At 44.5% G+C, this 26,603-nt stretch overlaps 1 protein-coding gene across 3 annotated transcripts in view; it reads right to left on the bottom strand.

Annotated features, from left to right (window-relative positions):
• Positions 1–26,603, bottom strand: part of LOC149238917 (2-dehydro-3-deoxyphosphooctonate aldolase 1-like) — a 459,022-nt gene that overhangs the window by 210,628 nt on the left and 221,791 nt on the right. For all 3 annotated transcript variants that reach the window (XM_089373239.1, XM_089373240.1, XM_089373238.1), the window contains exon 7: positions 25,843–25,927. In XM_089373239.1, coding sequence (XP_089229365.1) covers positions 25,843–25,927 — 85 coding nt within the window. The remainder of the gene's footprint in view (positions 1–25,842; positions 25,928–26,603) is intronic.

The raw sequence follows: 26,603 nt of genomic DNA on the forward strand, positions 1-26,603 counted from the left end.
ACATCCCTGTCAGGGTAAAAACACTACCGATGTTGAAACTCTCTCTGCCACTAGAAAGTGCTCCCTCTACTGACCTCTGTGCTGCTGCAACAACTCCCTATATCTCGCACCGTTGCACACCTCTATGCCATTCTGCACTGGTGCAACACTCTCCATGCCTCTTGCATTGTTGCAACCTGCTAGCCTTGCGCTGCTCAAGGAATCCTGCACTGTAGCACTCACTGTCGCTTCATCCGCATTCGTCTCTACCAACATCGCCAGTCCTGCTACTCTCTCTTCTCTAGAGGTACATGAGCACTCATAGCACAATCGTCATCCCCCTCTACCTCCTTCTCCGCCTTCGCTGGCGTTGCCTTAGAGTCAGACGCCTCTCCCTTGTTCTTCTTCCTCAAACACTGGTTCGCATAATGACCCAGTTCCCCACAGTGGAAGCACTTGACCTTGGAGGTCCTTCTTCTTCCTCTTTTCCTGCTTTCTCGCAGATTCCAGAGCTACATCCTCTTCATCTTCCTTCTTGATCCGGACTCCTTTGCTGCTACTTTCCGTCTAGGCTCAATTGCCTGACCTCCTCTTAGCGAAGAGCCGCCCACAATTCTTCCCAATCTGGAAGATTTGCCCTGCCCAGTATGCTCTAGACGAATGTCTCCCACTCCTCGAAGACTGCGTTTAGTGCGGCCCTCACCAACATCTTTTCACCCGGCGTAGCCCCTATGGAATTCAATTGGTCCCGGATCTTCAACCGACCGAGGAAGTGATCTACCTACTTCCCCTTCTGCATCTAGTATGACCGCAGCTGATTCTCAAGTAACATCTTCCTCTACACGGAAGTATGTTGGTACAATTTCTTCAAGGCGTCCCACATTTCCTTTGTCATCTCCTTCTCGGCAATATGTTGGACAACATGATCCTTGACCCCATCAAGGATGATGCACTTCGCCCTGGCCCCCTCGAACTTTTCATTTTCAGTTAGGTCAACTGGGATCGCCATTGTTTTCAAGGCGAAGGCCTCGATGCGATGTCTATCTAGAATGGACAAGATCTTGGCCTTCCAGACCACAAAGTTGGACACCTCGTCTAGCTTGTCCTAATCCCTCAGCCCATTCATGGCCATCTGTCTGCTCTTCTGTCGACTCCTCTGAGTCTCTCTACTTCCCTTCAGAAGTTCTCTCTTCGACTCCTGCTGAGTCTCTCTACTTCCGGCCTGGAAGTTCTCTGTTGGACTCCCTCTAAGTCACGATTTCACTTCTGGAAATCCTTCTGCCAATCGTCAAGTTGCATCTCTCCGGATTCCTTGGCTAGAAATCTGCCTCGGTAGCAACTCCCCCTACCTTGCTTTTGCCCTATTAGGTATTGTTCCGCCCACAGTACCCCACCAACGTCGCTCCCGCAAACTGCCCACAGCGTCCTATGCCCTAGCTACTGAAGGACTGAGCCTCTAGGCTCTGCGCAATCCTAGCACTGGCAAAACAACTCCCTTAGCCAACTGCGTCAACCCTCCTAGGCTCTGCGTGAGCCTCTTTCTGCCCTCCTTAGCCTCTGTGCTGGCCTCTCTCTAGCCCGGACTGATGACGCAGTCCCTCTGCGTCAACCCTTCTTCTGTTGCTTTCTGCAAGGATCAGCTTCTGTCACTCGGGACAGTTGATTCTGCTGCAAATGCTCTGCTTAGCTTATGCTTTCAGCTATCCTGTGATCTGCAACCTCCCTCTGATACCATGTTGAAAGTTCTAAGTCTATCAATTAGAATTTAATCTATATTATTCTAGTTTATTTCTTCTACTTGTTAAATTCGAACAAGTTATTTAAAACATATAAATAACGAAATAAACACAATACAGTCTCAACAGCTACAAATCAACAGCTGAAAGAAAACAAACACACAAGTGACACCGTTATTTTTGGACAAATATCCCCGGAAAAACCCAATGTGGGAAAACCAGTGCAGCTATTCTGAGGGTTTATTATTATGCAGTATTTCCTTGAGTACAACTGAGTGCCAAACTGGCCCACCCGACAGAGAAAACCACTGGCAGTAATGCCTCTCTATTCAGAAATAGGTATTCAAAAAACCTGTCCCACGAAACCCTCTTCAGCAACTCTAAAGCACTGTGTTGGCCTCCTGCTGCTCTGCGTCATCCTCATAACCCTTTGCGTCTGTTAGCACTTGAAATTTCACCTCAGGCTGAGAAAGGCAAACTCCAAGGCAACATCAAACCACTTAGCCTCGTAGCTAGCCCTACGGGGCAAGAGAGGGCTCTCTCCGGTATATCTCGGCAAAGATCTTCAAAGGGCAGAGATAACCAATAAAGAACACTGATTTTATGCTAGTAAACTGATAAAAGGTTTGATTTGAGATTTTTAGGATTTTGGTGGAAAATCGGGGAAAGGCAATTTTGGGTGCGGGGATTGGACACAGTTTTCGCAGGGGGCTCTTTGGGGCAAGATAGGAGACTGTATTGATGCCTTTGAAAGAGTTGGATGGATGAGAATGACTGGTGAGGAGCTAAGGAGAGCAAGCAATCACCTTGAATTCCCCTTAAACAGATGAAAACATTGATATTAAGCAAACTTAAAAGCAGAGCATGGTAATCATGAATTCTACTTTAACACTTTATTTGCCTAATTTGCAGAAGGAAAAGTAAGAAGATGATTCACATAACAAACTTACAAGTACAAAGAGAAACACACCATCAATACATGTAACCACATGCGCTGCTTGCCTCTCTCTGATACCTGTGCTGCTGTTGGAAACGAGGCCCCTTCCACCTGGTGTGGAGATAACACTCGCGGTGCTGATGAAGAAGGCGAGACCCCTTCCACATGATGTGGAGAAAATACTCGCCGAGCTGATGCAAATAAGGCCCTGTGGCCTCTCTGATATGTGATCAATGAAGGGGAGCTGACATGTCTGGGCTCAGGGATGTCATACTGCTGTGAAGGTCCTCCCTCCTCATGAACAACCTCAGGGGGTGGTGGTGGCGCTGTGAAGAAATCTCGAGAGATGAAATCCTCCCATGGAATACCTTGCTAGGCCAACTGATGCATGACCACAATCTTGATCAAAGCATAATGGTAGATGCTCCTGTGTTGCTGCGCTGGGCTCTTTCTCTGCACCAAGGGCACCATCCTCTCAATATTCCGGCACATGAAGAAAGGAATGTTCATCATCCGTACCCGTGTGAAATGCATCAACAAGCGGATATGATACGAATAAAACGTGAAAATCTGCCCTCACAGGTGAAATAGCGAATGATGAACCTCATCAAGGACGCATACTCATCCCTCAAGAATCTGAAAGGAAACACACCAGTTAGGTGCCTCATATATACAGGTTTAATGTAGGGCTCATACTGGAATCTGTCCAACAGCTGGCGCTTGTTCCACTCTTCTCCAACATTGGGTATCCCTGTTGCTTGAGCAACAACCTCAGGTGACAATGTAAAATCCACCCCTGCAAGATTCACATGCCCGTTGTGCAAATGCAAAACAAACAAGCGGACCAATTCCCTGTGGTGTTGAATTTGGGAAATTCTCTCGCAATATCCATAGCATGATTGATGACGGAAACATGTGACTGCAAGTGGACAAGCTTGCAAATAGGCCAAAGAGGTGGGCTCCTCTCTCACATGCTGACCACCCTTACCACCCCTGTGAGGCCTCCTTGGCACCTCAACCTCCGGTGTTGACTCACGGTCATCACTTTGCTCATAATCTGTTTCGGTTTCTGACATGGTTTCAAGAGTAAAATGGCTGAAATGTACTGTTGCTTCTGCACAAATGACCTGCTGTTTTGACTGTTTGAATGCTGCTCCAAGGGGACAAAAAACACAAGGGAGATGTTAGGGAGGGGGACTTTTGAGGGGATTTAGGGAAAATATATAAAAAAGGGAATTTAGGGAAGGAATTACGACACATACATCATCACATAATCATAATTTGTAGGGGTTTGATAGGAGGTAGGATTTAGGGAGATTTTATTGAATTTTAGGGATAGGGGTAGGGTTTTAGGGCTTTTGATATTTATTTTTTTTGTTAGGGAGATTAGGTGAAAATGACAAGGGAGGGGATAATGGGAATGTGGGGAAATGAGGGAGTGAAAAAGGATGACCTTGGGCAGCAAATGTAAAACCCTAGCTCACATGCATTCGAATTTTTTTTAAAACATAATACATATGAATTTTCCATTTCAACTTGATGGCATTTGACACATTTTCACGCTCATGTTATCTTTACAAAGCAAGAACTTCAATGATTTGAGGCCTACCTGAAGAAATTGAGGAGGAAGAAGTCGATTTGTGGCTCACTGGCAAATTTCTGAAGGTGGAAACCCAACGCGTAGCCCACGGGCTCTGGAGCGTAGCGCGCACCCAACGCGTAGCGCCCGACCAATTTTTGCACTGCAGAGACTGCCCTGACGTGTAGCGCGCGCCCAACGCGTAGCGCGCAGGCCCTGATGCGTAGAGCGCAGGTGCAGTCACCAAATTCGCCCAGTTTCACACTAAATCGCCTTTCACACTTGCTCTTGGAGTCTTGGAGGCAAAAGAATTACAAAATGAGGAGAGAGGGGCTTTTATAAGCTTGATTTAAATTTATTTCCCCTCAAACCCACTTTATAATGTTTATGCAATGACACTTTTTAAAACTAATTGTTGCTGACTTGTGGTTTCCTTTTGTCATGAAATTGGTTGAAATGATGCTTTTTCTTGAAAATTTTTGCAGGAATAGCTTCTGAGGAGTCTTGGCAAAGGAGACCAAGGCCGCATGCCGACTTCTGAAGAATTTGAATTTTTTACAAATTTTTACAAAAATGAGAAAATGACCTTGCCTTCAAAAACATGGTTTTTGAACTCAAGGTAGAAATTAGCTATACAATATGAAATCCTTTGAAATGATGCTTTGATGAACATCCCTATGGCTTGCTGGGCATTTATTGACCTCAAAAGACATGACCTCAAAAGACAAAATTGGACTAAACCCTAGACCTAGGACCTTGATTTCAAGACAAGACCAATGACCCTGTAAGGAATTTATTGACTGAAACAAACTTGATCCAGCAATGCCAAGAGGGGAATAAATGACACAAGCTCCTCCATCAGGGTTATGGCATGCCTAATGGAATGCAATAAGATGATACTGATGAGACACCTACTTATGCAAATGCAAAGAGCTTTGATCGCTGATGGAGGGCTACTAGACCGACTCTAACAGCGTCAACCCTCTGAGGCACTGCCCAGCCTCTGGCACCCTCTACCTCACTCCTACTGCCCTCTGCGTGGATGACGCAGGCCCTCTGGCCTCTGCGTTGTCTCTACTGGGCTCTACGTGGCTTGCTCTGGCTGCTGTGTCTCACTCTCTGCATCTGCGTTGATCTCTTGGCACTATCTCTGTCTCTTTGTCCAGTAACTCACTGCCCCTCGCTGTTGATCACTAATTCGACTTTGCTTAGCAACCCCGCTATAGCAAATCGAATCACTGATCACTCTGGTGTGTTCTCCAACTGACCCTCAAGCCTCTTCTTATACTTTTCCTATTGGTCCTTCAGCGGCCGAGATTAAATCTCTAATCAACGGCTAAGATTAGATTTGGCTTGATCCATGACTTTTGGAACCTTCTAACCCAGTTTTATATTAATACCCATTAATATTTTATTTTTCCTAAGTTTAGACTTAAGAACTCCATTAAAAATATTAATTATTTTAATATCTCCCAAACTGGGTACAATCTGCCCAAACCATTTTTAGGTCTTGGAGATCTCATGTGCTTTAGGCCTTTCCACCAATTTTCATGGCTAGAGCACATCTGATGCTACCCCAAATCAACACCTAGTTGGTGCCACATCTTGTGTCCTCGTGTCTTGTCTTGTCTTCTATTGTTTATGTTTATGTTCTATTTGCACTTTACTATCATTCTAATGTGATTGCTAATCTAAATATTGTCATTGAGCTAATATGAAAAATTGAATTAAATTGCTCTAAGCATAGAACATACCTAAATTTAACATGGTATCAGAGCTGAGGTGAAGACAAAGCCCAAGCTAGAGTGAAAGAGCAATCACCGAAGATAGTTGGAAAGGTCAAAGGCTCAATGGGTTCCTCATCCCACTTCCCGACAAAAGACAAACTCTATGAAAAGTCTGATTATCACAAATGGAAGATGTCTATGGATCTGACATTGGAAGAGCAAGAAGGGCTAGATTACGTGAAGGGTAAAATCCCTGAGCCTCCATCAAATGCACTGGCTACTCCAAAGAACAAGTACACCAAGGGTGAAGTCAAAGCGAAGAAGATTATTAGAGATTCCATCGATAAGCGTCTGGTGGCCTACCGAAAGGTCACTTCAATGGAAAGTCCGGACCTAAGGGTGGAAGGAAGGGAAGATGCCTTGCTTGCAATAAGTTTGGCCATTATGCGAGGGAGTGTCCAAATAGAAGGGACACATCACATGATGATGATCACAATCATTCCAGGGGCAAATTCAATGATCGAAGGAATCACAGGTACAATGGCAAAGAAAAACGGAATACAAGACATCAAGGAAATGGTCGACCCTCCAAGAAAGTAAGGAACTCCAGGTATGAGAATCAAATGTTGTTTCTATCAAGAAAAAGGAGTATTATCTTATATCAGCCCTCTCCACTGCCTCTCCTTCGGACTCATTGGGAAATTGGCTTACTGATAGTGGTGCTTCAAGGCACTTCACTAGATACAAGGAAGTGCTCTCTAATCTAATAGAGAACAAATCAATCTTGGAGATTATGCTTGGAGACGATGCCATCGATCCCGTAAATGATGTAGGGAATGTTACCCTTCAATTGAATCAAGGTAACAGATTCATTTACAAGAAGTTTTATATGTACCTGATCTCAAAAAGAACCTGGTGTCCATTTCGGCAATGGAAGACACAAGTTACAAGGTGGCATTCATCGATGGAAAGGTACGTGTTTGGAAAAGGAATTTTAAAGATGCTTTTACTCTTGGGTTCAGGGTTGGCAATTTGTATCAAGTTGCAGGAAGTCCAATGGGGACCATGTCATGTGACACATCTCTTCAATGGCACCAGAGGTCTGCCCATCTTCATTGTAAGGCCCTACCCGATGTAAGACGGATGGTGATAGGGATGCCTGAATTCAAAGAAGAGCATGAAGGTACATGTCCAAGATGTACCGAAGGAAATCTTACAAGGGGACCATTCCCCTCATGTAATAGCAAGACCACAGATGTGGAACAACCCGAGGGGTTTGAGATTCATGATCGGGAATCTCATGTATGCAGGTTGAAGAAAGCTCTCTATGATTTAAAGCGAGCACCCAGGCTTGGTATGAGAGGAATGATAGCAATTTGATGAAGCTGAAATTCACTAGGAGTGAAGTCAATCCAAACCATTGCTTTAAGGTTGTGGATGATAGACCTCTCATACTGGTACCTTATGTGGACAACCTCTTTCCGGCAGGTACAGACCCTCTCATTTGCAAAAGTAAGAGGGAGTTGGATACTGAATTTGGAATGATGGACTGCAAGCCCGTGACTACCCAGATGGAGTTTAACTTTTATGCGGTAGTGCTGCCGGACCTAATTTGGGAAATGCCTCTGAGTTTCTTAACTCATAGTAGCATTGATGTTCTTGGTGAACTCCAGTCCAGATATATGTTTTGCAATTAACATGTTGAGCCATATGGTTGAGCCTCATCACTTACATTGGATTAGTGCCAAGAATCTTCTGAGATATCTTCGGGGCACAATGACTCATGGACTAAGATACATTGCTAGAAATGTGAGGCTACATGATTATTCCGATATTGCTTGGGCAAGCAGTGTGGAGGATCGCAAAAACACTTATGAGGGTTGTTTCTCTTTGGGTTCTATTTCAATATCCTAGCTAAGCAAGAAGCAGAAGACGGTTACTTTGAGCACCGCTGAGGCCGGATACATAGCTGCGAGTATGGTCTTGTGTGAAGCTGTCTGGTTGTGGAATGTGAAAATTCTATCACTGCAACATCTTATTTACTTTGCCTAATTTTCAATAAGTTATTTATGAAATTCCTTCAATAAACATTAATATAAATTCTTTTGCACATATCACACCATAATACAAAAACAAACACACGCACAAGAATCAACACATCGACACACATATTTTGGACAACAGTCCTCAGAAAAACCCAATGTGGGACCAGTGCAACAAGGGAGGATTTTATTATTCAGTAAATCTTCAGTACAACCGGGTGCCAAACTGGCTTACCCAATAGAGTGAAAAATTCTCGACCACTTCTCCCAACCCAGCGCCAGCCTAGCTGACCTCTGCGTAGCTCCCAGACACTCTGTGTCAGCCCCTTCTTGTCTGCGTCAGCCCTGGGCCTCTCTGCGTCACCCACGGAAGCCCTCTAGTGACTGCGCAATCTCCTGCTGCCTCATCGTCTGCCTGAAAGGCCCTACGTCTGCCTCTCCTGCCTCTGCACTAGTCTTTTGTTGTTGATCCTGACTCTCTGCTCCGTACTTGCTGCCTCCTGCTACTCTCCAAACCGCTAGTTTGAATTTCTCAGCTAACCCCGCTCCAGAAATCGAACTGGTTGCTCTCCCTCAGCGTGTTTTCCAATTGACCCTCAAGCCTCTTCTTATACTTTTTTCATTGGTCCATCAGCAGTCGAGATTAAGTCCCTAATCAATGGCTAAGATTAGATCTGGCTTGATCCTTGACTTTTGGACCATTCTAACTCAGTTTTATATTTATTCACATTAATATTTTATTTTGCCTAAGTTTAGACTTAGGGACTCCATTAAAAATATTAATTATTTTAATATCTTCGAAACTGGTTAGATTCTGCCCAAACCATTTCTGGGTCTTGGAGATCTCATGTGCTTTAGTCTCTCCACCAATTTTCGTGGATAGAGCACATCTGATGCTACTCCAAATCAACAGCTCTTCAGTGAGTTGTTTGGACACATGTTGGATACCACCGTGATCTTCTGTGACAACCAGAGTGGGATTCGATTGTTGAGGAATCCCGTGTTCTATGATCGCTCCAAGCATATAGACATCAGGTACCACTTTATCTGGGATATGGTACAATGAGGAGCAATAAGGCTCCATCACATTGGGTCTAATGTGCAGGTCGTCGATATTCAGATGAAACCCCTGGGAAAGGTCAAATTCTTGACTTTCCGAGAACAACTAGGAGTCGAGGAGAGACTCTCTCCTCAAGGTCCTGTATGATATGGACATTGAGCTCTGGGAACTCCAGAGGCCTTGGGGGTACTTCTTGGAGCGATGAGCAACCATAGGATGAGTGGTTCAACCTTCCCCTAGTGGTTTGCTATGTAGGCAGAGTGATTGGTTCATCCTTCTCCTGCTGAGACACAAACATAGGGTAAGTAGTTCAGCTTTCTGCTAGTGATTTGTTGTGTACAGGGTGAGTGGTTCAGCCTTCCCCTAGGATACCCCATGATGACAGGTAGGCAGGATGAGTGGTTCATCCTTCTCCTGCTGAGACATCCTACCCATGCAGTCTGGGACTCATGGGAAGTACCTCTCATCTGGCCAATGAGCAGGGAAATGAGGATAAGGACCATAGTACTACTGATGGACGCATCATGTACTACCGTACTCCTTATGCTAGGATGATATTGATATGGGATCAATTGGAATTGACTTTGGGTCAGTAAGAGTGGTATGAGACACTCCCTTTATTTGGAACTGATTTTGGATCAGTAAGAGTGGTATGAGACACTCTCTTTCTTTGGAATTGATTTCGGATTAGTAAAAGTGGTATAAGACACTCTCTTTATATGGGACTGACTTCGGGTCAGTAGAGAATGGTATAATACATTCTCGATCACTTCTTCTTCTTTATAGTTCAGCAGCGCAAAGTATAGCAATGCAGGGCATTGCATTGATGGCAGAGATAGTACAGTATGGTAGATGGATTAGCAGATGGAGTTCTCCCTAGCTGAGAGGCAGTGTTAAAATTGGCAACTTGGGCTAAACTCCATGTGGGTCTTCTTATTTATGGCAGCTGATATTTTTCTTGGATTTCTCTCGTCGAGAGGTGTAGGATTCATCTAAAGATCATCTGATTCCGACATGTATTCATGGAGATATGAATTTATATGTGTTATGGGAAAATTCATCAAGGTCGGCCAGCGATCAAATTGCCCCCACATGTGCTCGATGTTTTAGTATAAAAAGAGGTGGCTTGCTAGTCATTTGCACAAACACTCTTGTGATCTCTCTTCATTCTGTTTTTGGTTTGATGAAGAAGAGATCTAGAGGGAGTGCTCTAGGATATACGCTGTCATGAAGTGCCCTAGCCGTGGAAGAAAAAGGGTCTTCTTGTAGATCCTACGCTGCCCTACTTTTCAGTTAATGAAGCAAGTCCTTAACGCAGTCAAAGGAGAACTCTTGCAAGCAGTCATGAAAGAAGTTGGATATCTTGTGACGATTCGTCAAGGTTAGCCAGCAACCAAATTACCCCAACCTATCCTCAAAATTTTATTATAAATAGAAGAGGTCTTCAAGTCATTTTGACACTCACATCTTGTGATCTCACTCTCCACTCGTTTGGGTTTTGGTGGAAGTCGAGGTAGTTACTGGGCAGAAAGACATCAAAAGGAAGAAGCGACACTTGAGGGAAATTCTTCCTCAAAGAATTCCTAGCCAGGGAATTCGAATTCTCAATTGCTAAGTAACAGCAGGAGAGAGGAGGTCATTTGAATTTTTCGAGTGGTAGAGATGGCAGCAAGTGGATTGAGAGATCAGGATCGGTTGGATGGTTCATCCAACTATGTGATCTGGAAGGCAAGGATGTCATGCCTTTTGGATGAACATTTTCTCAAGATCTACGTCGGCAGCATGGTAGTTGAGCTCGCGGAACCAGATCCGCTCAAGAAGTACAAGGGAGAAATGGCAAAGACTAAGAGAATGATCCTTGACGAAGTGAGTGATCATATAGTTTGTCACATCGTTGGCAGAGACACTACCAAGGAGATGTGGGATGCTTTGTCGATGCTATATCAGGGATCTTCCAAGCAGCGAAAGATGTACTTGGAGCAGAAGATGAGATCTCTGCAGATGCAAAAGGGGGAACGCATTGATTTGTTCCTCACTAAGCTTCAGGAGACCTGAGACGAGCTAGCAGTTGTGAGGTCAACACGTCAAGGTTCCGAGATGGTAAGACTATCCCTAAATTCAATATCTGAGGAGTGGCAAGTTTTTGTCCAGAGTATCCTGGGCAGGGCGACTTTGCTAGACTGGGATGGAATGTGGGCAGCGCTTAAACAAGAGGAGATGAGGAGAGACTTGGTCAAGTGTAAACTTGACGGGAGTAGCAGCAGTAGTGGGTCGAAGCCCAAGGAGGAAGAAGAGAATGCAAACCTCACATCCAAGGGGCAACAGGAGCAACGGAAGAAGAAGAAAGATGTTTCAAAGATTAAATGCTTCAAGTATGGTGAATTCGGTCACTACGCAACACAATGTCCTTTCAAGAAGAAGGACAAAGATAAGAAGCATGATCTAAAGGTTGCAGCCGGGAAGATCGAGGAGGAGGAGTTCGCCACGACAACCCATGTGCCTCCAAGAGGGAGATGGGGCGATCTAGAGCTACAATTCAAAAGGACTGCAAATGGGCAGGATCCTTTAGGAGTCCACCTCTTGGATCAATTCCTTGCTACGGGAGCGCAAATCAGAAATAGCGGGATGGACTAGTGTCATTTGGTGCAGAGTAGTGTCGGAGTGACAGCTGCAATAGCTACGAGCATCAGAGACTAAGCAGTGCAGAGCAGAGTTGGCAGCAGTGCAATTGGCACAAAGCAAAGGTCAACAACAGCACAGAGGCTTCAAAGGGTCAGCATAGACACTAGCAGCAGTCAAAACTCCAGCAACAAGATGCATCAAATTGAACACTTGTTCAGTAATTTGGGATGCTTTTTCATTGTTGATGCAGTAGCAGCGGCAATTGGAGAAGGTTGTATTGCAGATGCAATTGGCAGTGGCAGTGCCAACAGCAGCATGGATGCAGAATTTGAGAGGGAGTTGCAGTATGGATGTAGTGTTGGAAGTGGCAGGGTCAGCAGCAGTATAGATGCAGCATTTGTGCAGTAGTTGGTGGGCAGTGATGTCGGACATCAACAGCGCAGAAGGAGATGTTACAGAACAGGATGATGCTCCAACAGGATGCATTGATAGAGCACACTCCTCGCTAAGAGGGAGTGTTGATTTCTAGTATGTAATATCCCTTATCAGGAATATTCCTCAAACACAAGCAAACTCCAACCAGAGATGGACTGGGAGGGCATTTACCAAATATGTCGCCTCTAAAAAGAGGACGAGATCCAGAGGCTACCTGGCCCTTTCCAAACTCTATCTAAGAGTATAATAGAAACACACAAGTGGTATAATAGCCGAGAATGCTCAAAGAGATACAATAACAATGATACCATATATATCAAATAAACCATAAACAGATACACAAGAAATGCAAAGAGAATGCTAAGCCATTTTATTATACTGAGTAATAAAATGAGTATAGCAGGTGATCAGGAAGATGGCACCTCTACTTGCACTAGGCAAGTGAAGAAATATACTCAGAATAGAGAAGGAATGGCCCCTCTCTGATCTGCGTCCAAGCTGCTAGGAAATTGCTATGCTGCTGTTGCTGCTAGAAATCAAATGAGGATTTGGGGCTGCTCCCCTCCTTAGAAAAGGTTGAAACTCTGGAATCAGACTCTACTCGAGAAACCCAGAAAAACCCAGAAAGCTCTCGTGGAATAGCCGACCCCCAAAAATCACCCCCTTGGGGTTCTGCGCAGTTCCTCACTGCTCTGCGCTGCCACTGAATGAGATACTCCAGAAACCTGGCTGAAACCCTTGCCAAAACTCCCCAATATGCAAGGGTTGATCCCCTGCTCTACCTCTCAGCACCAAACCTCCTGCAAATCCTCAACCCAGAACTGCGTCCCTCTCACAGCACTGCGCAATCCTTCAGAACTGCATTCCTCTCCTAGTGCTACACAAACCTCCAAACCGCTGCCACTACTGCTACAAAAAGGCTGATGAAACTACTGTTGAAATGCCAATAGGAATACCTTGCCCGAGCAGGCACTCGAAGTCCCCCGGGGCTAAGGGTGAGATCTCCGAACAGAGACACTCAATGCACTAAACAATGCTGCAGACTAGCTAAACAGCCAGCATGCTCCAAGTCAAAATGACTATCACAAATGCTCATAACAGAATGATCCAAATGAGGGTGCTCCTCTCTCATTTATAGCCTCTGCCTCTCTCAATCCCAAGGCTCACCTCCTCCTGCGTGATTCCCCTCTTGCCACGTGTGTTTTCCCTCCTACGCAGTCCCTCCATGTGTCTGCGTGGGCTCCATTTCGGCGTCCGCTCTTTGGCCCCCTTGGCTCCCCTTTAAATCACAACGTTGTGCTACTAGGAAGTGACTTTTGATTCTAAAAGTGAGTTATGTCCCCCTTCCTCACTTTTTTTTATTTACAAAATAACTATAGAAGGCAAAATTTGGACAAAATAGAATATTCCAATTAGCCTTGGCTAACTAGGAATATTACAATCTCCCCCGACAAAATGTTGCTTGTCCTCAAGCAACTAAAGTGATGGATGTTGTAAGATCCTCTCACTCTCCCAAGTGGCATCCTCATCCAGCAAATTCTTCCATCGCACCAAGAATTCTCGGACTGTCCTAGTCCGCAGCTGCCTCTCCCTGGTATCAATGATAGCCTCCGGCTGCAATACCAAATGCCCCTCATCATCCAAGGGTGGTAGCTCATCTGTCACCGTCACCTGCTGCCCCAATGCCTTTTTCAGGCATGATACATGAAAAATGTTATGAATCCTGCTACCTTGGGGCAACTCCAACTCATATGCAACCTGTCCAATCCTACGTACCACCCTGTATGGCCCATAAAAACGAAGCTTGAGCTTCTCAGCCCCCTTCTGCTTCAGTGACGACTGTCGGTATGGCTGTAATCGTAGGTAGACCATGTCCCCTACCTCGAACTGTCTCTCCACCCGACCCCTGTCGACATACAGCTTCTGTTGATTCTGCGCTGTAGCCATGTTATCCTTGAGAGCTCGGAGGATATCCTGACTCTCTTGGATCCAAATCTTGGCTCTAGGAGCCCTGCTATCACCAAACATCACGTCAACAAAAGATAAAGGATGATACCCATAAAAGGCATAGAATGGAGAGATACCAATGGACATGTGATGTGCAGTATTGTAGCAGTACTCCCCCAGATGCAGCCACTTCAGCCATGCTCGTTGCTGCCAGCTGAAATAGTTACGCAAGTAGCCCTCCAGCCACTTGTTAACTACCTCTGTCTGCCCATCCGTCTGTTGGTGATAACTGGTGCTCGGTGTCAACTCCGTCCCCACCAATCGGAAAAGCTCCTGCCAAAATCCGCCCATAAAACGGTTGTCCCTATCACTGACGATGGTCTTAGGAAGACCATGTAGCTTGAAGATCTCCCTGAAGAACAACTCGACCACCTGTGCTGCTATATAATGTATGAATATGGCAAAAAAATATGCGTACTTTGTCAGTCGATCAACGACGACAAAGATACAATCCTTGCCCTGTACCATGGGCAACCCTGTGATGAAGTCCATTGAAATACTCTCCCATTTCCCCTCCGGAATGGGAAGAGGTTGTAATAATCCTGCGGAATGGCTCATCTCCCCCTTATTCCTCTGGCAAACCTCGCACTCCCTGACATGCTAGAGTACGTCCTCCTTGAGGCCCTTCCATGAGAACCTCTCTCTAATGACCCTGTAGGTTTTGGTAAACCCCTGATGGCCTGCCAATGGTGAGTCATGTCAAGCATGGAGTATCTTCTTCCTGAGCTGAGACCCCTCAGTCAAGAAGATCCGATCCCTGTAATAGATGATCTCATCGATCACCTTGTACCTGCCATCTGCCACTTGCCCGTCCAGAATCTCACATGCAAACCTGTCCTTGGAGTACACTACTAAGAGTCGAGCCCTCCAGTCTGTATCCAAGCTCATAAAAGACAACGTGGCTGGTCTACGTGAAAGGGCATCTGCTACCACGTTGTTCTTACCCTTGACATACTCAATGTCAAAGTCATATGCTTGGATCTTACTGATCCACTTCTGCTGCCTCTCCTGTAACTGCTTCTGCTCCAAAAAGAACTTGAGGCTGTTGTGGTCAGTCCTCACCCTGAACCTGTTTCCCACCAAATACTGTCGGTACTTAGCCAATGCATCCATGATGGCCAGCATCTCTTTGTCGTATATAGAATACAACCTCTCGTGCAGAAAGAGCTTTCGGCTCTCAAAGGCTATAGGGTGACCTCCCTGCATCAATATTGCGCCGATCCCCTCTCCCGATGCATCACACTCCAAAATAAATGGCTGCGTAAAATCTGGCAATGCAAGCACTGGGCAGCTGCTCATAACCTCCTTGAGCCTGTCAAAGGCTCGCTGCACTGTATATCGACCAACTGAATGCTCCCTTCCTCGTCAAGTCTGTCAGGGGTGCAGCAAGCTGTGAGAAACCTTTGACGAACTTCCAGTAGTACGTACGATGCCAATGAATCCTCGAAGTTCCATCACGCTTCTCGGCTCCAGCCATTCTCTGATGGCCCTGATCTTCTCCTCGTGGACTCTCACTCTGTTGACCCCTATGATGTGTCCCAGATATAACATCTCCGTCAACTCAAACTCACACTTGGAGAGTTTGGCATAGGACTGTTGCTCCTGTAAGATACGCAATACTGCCTCAATGTGCTGGAGATGCTCCTCCCAAGTCCTGTTGTAAATGAGAATATCATCGAAGAATACCAACACAAACTTCCTCAAGTGACTACGGAAGATGTGATTCATGCATGACTGAAATGTAGTTGGGGCGTTGGTTAGCCCAAAAGGAATCACCAAGAACTCAAAGTGCCCATAGTGACACCTGAAGGCGGTCTTGGGAATGTCCTGCTCCCTCACACGAATCTGATGGTACCCTGATCTCAAGTCAATCTTTGAGAAGAAACGTGCCCCTCTCAACTCGTCCATCAACTTATCGATCCTGGGTATGGGGTACCTGTTCTTCAGGGTCTTCTTGTTCAAAGCCCTGTAGTCAATGCACATCCTCAGCGTACCGTCCTTCTTCTTCACCAACACCACTAAAGAAGCAAAAGGACTCGTGCTCAGTCGAATGTGCCCAAGAGCCAGCAACTCCTGGATATCCCTCTCAATCTCATCCCAATAGGCCTTGGGGTGCCTATAGGGGGTGGTTATCATTGCCTGTATGCCCTACTCTAGCTCGATGGTATGCTCAAACCCCCGATCCGGTGGTTGTCCTGGTGGAATCTCCCCAAACACTATGGCATACTGATCAAGGATGGACTGTATCTCTGGATGTACCGACTGCCCTGTAGTCCCTGCCTCTGATGCACGCAGCTCCACTGCCCACTCTTATGTCTCCCTTCCGAAAGACTACCTCCATCTGATGAGCCGAAACAGTCTGAGGCGGATATGTGCATTGTCCCCGTATTTTCTCATACCTCCCTGTCTTCTCATCATCCCACTCCATCTCTAGGGTCTTCCAATCCGTCGTGACCTTCCCTAGAGTGATAAGCAACTGAACACCCAATATCATGTTAGTGTCCGGGATATTGACCACAAAAAAATGGTCAGTCAAATTGTAGGTGCCCATCGTCATTGAAAGCTCTAGAACATAACAAGCACACGTCATGCTCTGATCTCCTAGGACCAAGACTGAAAACCCATCGAAGCTCTTTGTCTGGGTACCTCTCCGCTCAACCATCTGTGCATCGATGAAGTTGTGGGTTGCCCCACTATCAACCAAAACTGATACTCGTTGGCCACGTACTGTCCCTTGTACGCGTAGTGTCAGATACTTGGGAACTCCTCGTAATGCTACAAGGGCCCCTCCGGTGGGTGCAAATGATGCACCTCCTGCTGTTGGTGGTGGAGGTGGTAAAGGTCCCTGTACGGCATGGCTATCTCCGGCCTCCCCATCATCCTCTTTTCCACTGCTCTCAGAGAAAACCTCAATAAAATGTGCTTTGCCAGCAGCACATCTATGTCCCGGTGCCTACAGCTCCTGACATGTGAAGCACAACTGCTTCTTCTTCAGCTCCCTCCTGGCATCATCATCAAGTCCTACTCCTCCTGGATTCCCCTTTGGAGGTGGAATCCTCACGTCCTTCCCCTTAGACTAGAAATTCTGTCTCTGGGGGTAAGGTGTCCGGGTCCTTGGTGAGACATCCTGTAAGTCCTGGGTCCTGCTGATGGCGTCCTGGAGTGTGGCTGGCCTAGTGGATCGAACTAGACCCCGAAGTGGCTCTGCTAACCCCTCAACATACATATATACCATCCGCGCTATGGATAGGTCTGCCACCATCACGGAGACCCTCAAGAAATCTGCAATGTAGGTCTTTGGGCTCCCTGTCTGTTTGAGCCTCGTCAGCTCAACAAAATGTTGCTTTGGATCCCTCCGGTCAAATCGCTCCATCAATCTCTTGGTGAACTCGACATATGTCGTCACTGTAGAGTGCCCGAGTGTAACCATCCCATGAAACCACCAATCCTGGGCCTCACCATCGGACATCCAAATGCAATGTTGCCACCTTGATGGCCTCTGTCTCCGACATCTGGCTAAGCTGGAAATAAATGTCCAGCTTCTCCACCCAAGACTTTGCCGAACTGTTTGATGAACCATCAAACATAGGCAAGTGGAATCTACTCGCTGCACGGTGGGTGTCACCATCATGGCAATGCCAATACCCTCTGTGATGGTCGCGGGGTCTGCTATCCCACTGGAGCTGAACAAAATCTCTGAATGAGAGGGCTTCCCTGAACTCCTGCCCATAGGCCTGGTACACTACAAAATAATCACCCATATGTCCGAGCTCTGCCTCTTGCTGGGCTACGGCCCCCATGTCTGCTCTTAAGAAGGTGGGCATGGTAGAGCGTGTAGGGGCATGTGAGGCCACCTGTTGCGCAGTATCACGTTGCTCTGGCAAATGGTGGGATGCACCCGATCCCTCACCAACCTGGAAAACCCGTGGACTCTCACGCTATCTAGCCTCTACTGTCGTGAATCTCTACCCCATCACCTCAATCTGTCTCGACAGATCCTGCACTGATTTGAGGAGCATATCCGCAAATCTCTTCCCGTCATCATCTGCCATCGGAGCCTCCTGCTCTGCGTCCACCACAGGCTCCCTCTGCTCTGCGTCCACTACAGGCTCCTCCTGTTCTGCGTCTACTACCAGAACACAGTCTCCCTCTCCGTAAGTGTTCTCCAACCTACGCCCAGAGTCTCTGTATCTCCGACCTCTGTAACAGATATAGGGTTTTTCCCCTGGTGTCATAGATTGCTAGCTCCAAAGGCTGAGCCAGATCTATGCTCCGATACCACTGTAATATCCCTTATCAGGAATATTCCTCAAACACAAGCAAACTCCAACCAGAGATGGACTGGGAGGGCATTTACCAGATATGTTGCCTCTAAGAAGAGGACGAGATCCGAAGGCTACCTAACCCTCTCCAGACTTTGTCTAAGAGTATAATAGAAACACACAAGTGGTATAATAGCCGAGAGTGCTCAAAGAGATACAATAACAGTGATACGATATATATCAAATAAACCATAAACAGATACACAAGAAATGCAGAGAGAATGCTAAGCCATTTTATTATACTGAGTAATAAAATGAGTACAGGAGGTGTTCAGGAAGATGGCACCTCTACTTGCACTAGGCAAGTGAAGAAATATACTCAAAATAGCGAAGGAATGGCCCCTCTCTGATCTGCGTCCAAGCTGCTAAGAAACTGCTATGCTGTTGTTGCTACTAGAAATAAAATGAGGATTTGGGGTTGCTCCCCTCCTAAAAAAAGGCTGAAACTCTAGAATCGGACTCTACTCGAGAAACCCAAGAAAATCCAAAAAGCTCTCGTGGAATAGCCGACCCCTGAAAATCACCCCCTTGGGGTTCTGCGCAGTTCCTCACTGCTCTATGCTGCCACTGAATGAGATACTCCAGAAACCTTCCTGAAACCCCTGCCAAAACTCCCCAATATGCAAGGGTTGATCCCCTACTCTACCTCTCAGCACCAAACCTCCTGCAAATCCTCAACCCAAAATTGCGTCCCTCTCACAGTACTGCGCAGTCCTTCAGAACTGTGTCCCTCTCCTAGTGTTGCGCAAACCTCCAAAACGCTGCCACTACTGCTACAAAAAGGCTGATGAAACTACTGCTGAAATGCCAATAGGAATACCTTGCCCGAGTAGGCACTCAAAGTCCCCCGGGGCTAAGGATGAGATCTCCGAACGGAGACACTCAATGCACTAAATAGTGCTGCAGACTAGCTAAACAGCCAGCGTGCTCCAAGTCGAAATGACTATCACAAATGCTCCTAACAGAATGATTCAAATGAGGGAGCTCCTCTCTCATTTATAGTCTCTGCCTCTCTCAATCCCAAGGCTCACCTCCTCCTGTGTGATTCCCCTCTTGCCACGTGTGTTTTGCCTCCTGCGCAATCCCTCCATGTGTCTGTGTGGGCTCCATTTCTGCATCTCCTCTTTAGCCCCCTTGGCTCCCCTTTAAGTCACAACGTTGTGCTACTAGGAAGTGACTTTTTATTCTAAAAGTGAGTTGTGTCCCCCTTCCTCACTTTTTTTATTTACAAAATAACTATAGAAGGCAAAATTTGGACAAAATCGAATATTCCAATTAGCCATGGTTAATTAGGAATATTACATAGTAGCATCGAATGTGCTTTAAGTCTCAAATTTTGCAGGAAGGCTTAGACACATGCATTCTCCAATACCCAGAAATCGTTTTGGGAAATTCCACCCGGAGACAGTTTTATTAAAATAATTAATTATTTTCAATGGGTCCCTAAGTCTAAACTTAGGAAATTAAAATAATTAATGGGTATTAATCTAAACTTTGGGTGAAACTTCTAGAAGAAGATGGAGATCAAGTCAATATGATCCTATCCATTGATTAGAATCTAATCTGGGCCATTGATTGATCAAAAAGAGGATTATAAGACAAGGATTGATGGGCACTTGGAGATCACACTGAGGGAAGATCAAAAGTTCGATTTTCTGAAGCAGAGCAGCTGTCGGAGAGATTTTCGATAGTGATCTTTTGCAGTGAGGGGCAAGGATAGTATCCGAAGGGAAATCTTTTTCAATCGGAGAATGCTCAGCAAAGAAGGCAGAGAGAGATCTAGCAAAGGGAGCACAAAGCCAGATAGGTTGACGCAGAGCCACACAGGGCCACGCAGAGGCAGTGCAGAAGCCAAGAGGGAATCCGAAAATTTGCTGAAGAAATCGATTGCAGAAGTCGGAAGTCAGGGTGTGAGACTGGGAGGTGCAAATCGATGTTCCCGGTCAGCAAATCGATCAGCTGAAGGGGTGACGTTGTCCCCAAAGCGTGTGATGCTGGACTAACACAATGACTGTGCAGAGGCAGTGCACAGGTAGCCAAGGGCAGTTCATTCAGTGGCTGGAATGTTCCAAACTAGGAAAAATAGTGCTCTGCAAAGAAAACAATAAAAACAACACCATAAAATTGAAACATTTAGTGCACACCCATAAAAAGTCCAAGAATAACCAACAGCTGAGCCAAAATATTATAATATGGGAGGAAAGTACAATAATGTGGAAGTGGTGCACCCGGGCTTGCCTCAATGGCAAGCGTGATCAAACCTAGGTGGTAATATGTCAAGCCAAGATGGCACAAATCACTGCTACAATGATGTCTTACGCTACCCTTGTGAAATTGTGTTGTCTGCTGCAAAGATGCTGCTGGAAATCCCACCTTCAATGCTCAGAAAATTACAGGAGATTAACCCCGACCTCTCCACCAAAAACCCAGAATAACCCACGAAGGAATTGACCAAATGTTGACCTGAAAAATTTGGCCCAAATTCCCCTTAGCTCCTCTCAGTGTTGTTGAAATCGCGATATTACCGTATAATCGCGATATTTTCAACAAAAAGATAAAATCGCACTTAGTACTCGGAAATTTTTTTTTGCCTGATTTTTTGGGAAAAAATCGTGGGAACAAGAAAATAATAATAAACAAAAAAAAATTGAGGAGGTGACCCAAGCTACCCCTGTCACAAGTAGAGGACGTGGTCTACCTCCTGTAGCTCCTAGTTCTTCAGCTTCTAGAGCACAACAGACTCCATAGTCTACTGCGGCCTGCCAACTCCACCGACATCTACATCTAGAGGGGCAAAGGAAATCAATAGTATTAGACTTTAGTTATTTGGTTCATTTCATTGTATATGACATTATGACTCATGATATGAGATACATTATTATATTTTTTGTTGATATTTTGAGGTTGAGTTGGGACTCAGAAGTCAGGACTTACTATTTAGGACATGATTCACTGTGATGTGTGATTTTAGCACTAGAAATGATATTAAACATCTTATATATTAGTTCTTTTATCATATTTATGTGTCAATGTATTTATTTTATGTTGTAGATGGTTTAGATATTAAAAAAAATTGAAAAAAATTAATATTTTTGTACCAAACGATTTTTTCCCGATTATTACAATTTTTTCCTCGCGTTGATATTATCTCGATAACGATTAGTGCAACATTGGCTCCTCTAGCTGCTAACTGAGTTGGAACCCTTGTTTGACCCCTTAGATCTACCTAGAAAATTCTATAAAATTAGGAGTGTAATCCTTGCCCAAAACCTAGAAAAAGCCCAGAAAGGGTTTCCCTTTGTTCCAACCTTCAAAAATTGACACTTCACAACTTGGCCCTCCTCCAATTTCGAATTTTGTTGCTGTGACTGATCCAGTCAATCTCTGCTCTCCCAACTCCGGCAATCCTCCTCAAATAGCCCTCCAAATGATCTCCTACTTCTCCCGGCCAGCTCCAACTCTACAATTCCTTCCTCCAACTCCCACGTGAGCCTAGTGATGGCTCTCTGCGAAGGTCCTGGTCACTGTAAATCGAACTATTCCAATGCAGCAACCTCCTGCTCCAAAACTCTCCCGAAAACTTGATCCTCCACTATAGCTCCAATGTCCAAACTCCCCCAGCAATTGCTGCCCGGATGAACCCACAAGCAACCCCTGTGTGTTCCCCTTTTGCGTCCTCCAGAAACACGTACTAGCTGAGACAAACACTATATGATATGACTGTGAAACTCCACTAGCTCTCCTCCAAAGTAGTATGAATTGCCTTCCTAGGATGGTAGTCGAAGTCCACCGAAGCAAGGGTTGAGATCTCCGCTCGGAGACACTCGTGTGTTAAATAGCACAGTAACCTAGCTAGGCAGCTCGAGCAACTAAGGTTGAGTTCAATACGTCAAAATGATAAGATGTTGAAATGAGGAGAGTTGCCTTCATTATATAGATTTCGTGGAGCACTTTTCCATCCATTTTCCCTCCATCGTGGGTCCCTCACTTAACCATCGATTTGCCCTCCATGCAAATCAAACTAGGGAATGTGTATTCTCCTAGTGTGGGTGGCCCCCACGTACAAATTAACCAAATCGAAATAACTTCTAATAAGTCTAACCTCCAAATAAAATCGAATGGGCCCCATCACCTCCAAAATCGACCCCAAAATGTAGAAATTAATCCTGTTCCAAAATAATTTAGGAAGGGGCATTACATGAAGGGATAGTATCCGAAGGGAAATCTTTCACGTTCAGAGAATACTTAGCAGAGAAGGCAGAAAGAGATCTAGCAGAGGCATCGTAGAGCCAAAGAGGTTGACGCAGAGCCACGCAGGTCCACGCAGAGGCAACGCAGAAGCCAAGATGGAATCCGAAAATTTGGTGAAGGAATTGATTGCGGAAGCCAGAAGCCAGGGTGTGAGACCGGGAGGTGCAAATCAAAGTTCTTGGGAAAAAAATCAATCAGCTGAAGGGGCGACGTTGTCCCCAAAGGGTGTGATGTTGGGTTGATGTAGTGACTACGCAGAGGCAATATAGAGGCAGCCAAGCGCAGTTCATTCAGTGGCTCGATCAGCCAAGATTTCCAGTGATAGTATGAGGTAACCTCACTTATCTCTCTATTAGTGATATTCACTGTAACTAGATTGTTGGGAAGGCATCCAGAGTTTGTATTCAGAAATGACTACTGCTTAATAATAAAACCCTTAGTTGCTGGACCGGTTTCCCCACACTAGGTTTTTCCGAGGACATTTGTCCAAAAATAACTATGTAGATATGTTCTGTTTCTTTCTTGTTCAGTTTCTTGTTTCCGCATTTTATTTAAATGGTGAAAGTTGCAGTGTATTAGCTTTGGTGTTTACTGTAGGAAACAGTAAATAATTTTATTCAGTAATTAACAAATAGAAGAAACATAATCAGTTGCTACAATAGAAATTTGAGCATCCAAATTTTCACAAACCATACAACAAACCCTCTCCATATGAACACATCATGCACTACGTCCTCCAATTGTTCACCCTAGATCAGAGAAATCATTTACATCTGTGATCAATGAATCAGACCACACACTCAGAAGACAATCGCACCATAGCACAAACTCAATCACACCAGAACTCCACGTTATTTAATCGGTGTACAATCGCACCATAGCATGAACTCAATCATGCCAAAACATGATCTAAATCTGCCATATGCAACAAATTGATTCTATCAATGCACCAGAGATTCAAGACTTCCATACTGCAAGATTACTGGATTGCTCATGCACTATATCACACCAGATTACACCCTTGCACCTGGAACACCCATCTAGATTACTTGCTGCATGCTTGATCGATCAAATCCAATACGACGTGTTAATACCATGGGGATTTAGTCGTAAATTTGATGCTAATTAGGCTGACACCAAAACCACAAAAGAACAACTATCAGAATACCAACAAAGAGACAATGGTTTTGATGCACCGGATGGAGAGAATTTATTTTCTATGCCTAACAATATTTGTGCAGGCCTATAACAGATAAAAAGCTTAATTTACATAGTGTGCACAGCATCCACCAACACAAATAATGATTACTACGTAGAGTGGACAGGTTTACCCAGCGTAAAGCATGGTCTTTCCATGAACAGTTTGGGAGTGCCATTCATACTAGGCCAATCTTACTTCATGCTCATTCCAATATACAAACAGTTAAAGAAAGGGAAAACGTGACATTCAAAATCTGAAAGCAGGATTTGTTGATAAAACAATATCTACATATACAATTATGTTGAATGAACAAGTTGTTGCTACCAAACAAAGTTTATTAATCAACAAATCCATTAAGGGTATCATTGAGCATCCGACTCATCATGAAAATCAAATGTCCTTCACCTCATTCAAAGATGAAAGAAGAGAATTATCAAATGACCCTTATCGTCATCTCAATCATAGAAGTCATTGCTCTATCTAGTATCATGCAACTTGTCAAGATTCATAGATATGTTCCTTCGATTATACCCTAGTGCATCAGCATGTGAGCTCAAAGTATTATCATCATTGAAATATCAAGAACCATAACCACAGAAATTTCAGTAAAAGAAAACTTCAAAAAAAATGACCTAGGACGGAATGGTCCTTTTACAATGTGAAGTGGAAAACTTCTTGATACGCAGAAAAAAAAAATATATATATATATATATAATTGATGGGAAACTTTGACTGTTCAAAAACTATCGAATATCACCGCAGACGTGACCAAAATACGATGGTAAGTCGGACGGCGTAGAACAGATAGTGGATGGCGTAAGAATGGACAGCGGACAGATTGCAGGGACACGGTGTGAGGTTGGATGGAGGGTTTTAGCAGCAGACATGTGGAACGGTGGACGAGAAGATAGGGACACGGAAGTCAGCAGGTCGGCTGAATTATCCAAGGCAGGCGGAGATGGACAACGACAATTTTATACAAAGACAAACGGCAGAATGGTGACAGCGGCGTGGTACACTGATGGGCACATGAAGTGGTGACAGCTGGGTGGACTGAAACGGGAACGGAACCGTGACAGCGACATAACGATGATGTTGGCGGAATGCTGGGCAGGGTAGATAGGTGGTGTCAAAACTAATGAAGACGGCGAATTCGAGGGCGTGGAATGTAAAGAGGGATACAGGGAGAGTAAGGGAACAACGACAGCGGAAGGAAACCGATGGCATTGGATCAACAGAGCCCGAGGAACGAATTTGCTCTGATACCAATGAAGTGGAAAACTTCTTGATATGCAGAAAAATATATATATATAAATATGTATTAATGGTTAATTGACTGAAGATGATTGTTTACAGTGGGGGTTCCTGGCTTATATATCGCCGTGGGCACCCTTTGGGGAAAGGGCATGATCTTATGATCGTGCCCTTTCGTCTAATTAACCTAAAATTTAAATAATAACCTAAAATTAAATAATAACTAATTTTTTACATAACACAATGCAACAATATTGTCTGAAGCTTCAAAAATGTTTTCATTTCATTTGTTCAGCTACTTCAAGTACAGAATCTCGAGCAGGGATGACATGTAATGAATAGAATTACATTTATTGCATTAATTAGAGCATAGAATTGTGTCTCTTGGGATAGTCGTGTTCCTTAAAATAGTGACTCTTGAGTACTATGTATGCCAGTCAAATGGTGGCATATCATTCATCATTGTATGAATCATTCCTTATTAAAATGTTATTTATATTTTATGTCCTTGGACATTTATGGCCTTCTTGTGCCTTTTTTTTGTGATGGCTCCAAAAATGAACTGTTTGGTTCATTACAAAAGCCTACTCTAGATCCAAAAGTATTCATGAATAGGTAAAACAACTATCATGTCTGCTGCACATAAATTTTCATTTTAAGAAAATAATACAGGATTTGAAATTAACTCACTATATCCAAACATCGTGCCGCGCTCACAAACCATTACATTTGGGTTGCCTGCTAATCTGACTTTCTCAGCAGAGTTTACCATTACCTGCATTTCAAGAATACAATTATTAATTAATTTCCCATGTATCAACATTCAGAACTTCCAATCTATAGATCCGCATGCATCACATTTGAGATATGCTGAAAAATGAATGCCATTTACGGGTACTAACACCTATATGTAAGTGTTCATTGCCCCTCCTAGGCTTCTATATGTTTATTAACCTTGTAGGCATCAATAAATAAATCAGTTGACCCCTCCCTGCCTGGCTCCCTGGGTGTTGAGAATAAAAGTACTTCCAATACAGGGAAATTTGTATGGCAGGGAAGAAAATCGGTGAAGAAAAAACTTCTGGGCAACATTCAAGCTATTGACTAAGCACAACTACAAGCCGATCATTCATAACTGTTTTCTTCTCTTCTCCTGATATGTCAATACTTGAAAATCCTAGTTTGTAGAATTTGTATAGCAACCACTTTTGCTCCCATACTAATTTTGCATAATGGACATGAGCAAAATACCATGTTCTGTTCTGTTATCAGTTTAGACTTATGGTTAAAGTCCCTTGCAGTCCTGCTGAATCATGCCTTAAGACCAAACAGCTGTTCTCAAGGACTGTGTAGTCTAACAAAAACAGTGGCATATACTTCATCCAAAAGCATATAATATTATATATTGCTCATGTTTTAAGGGCATTAATATGTCAGGCTATTTGTAAAAA

The sequence above is a fragment of the Pinus tabuliformis genome, chromosome 8, assembly GCF_031772625.1.
Source record: "Pinus tabuliformis cultivar Carrire ecotype Pingquan chromosome 8, CPIR1, whole genome shotgun sequence".
In the NCBI taxonomy this organism is placed as follows: domain Eukaryota; kingdom Viridiplantae; phylum Streptophyta; class Pinopsida; order Pinales; family Pinaceae; genus Pinus; species Pinus tabuliformis.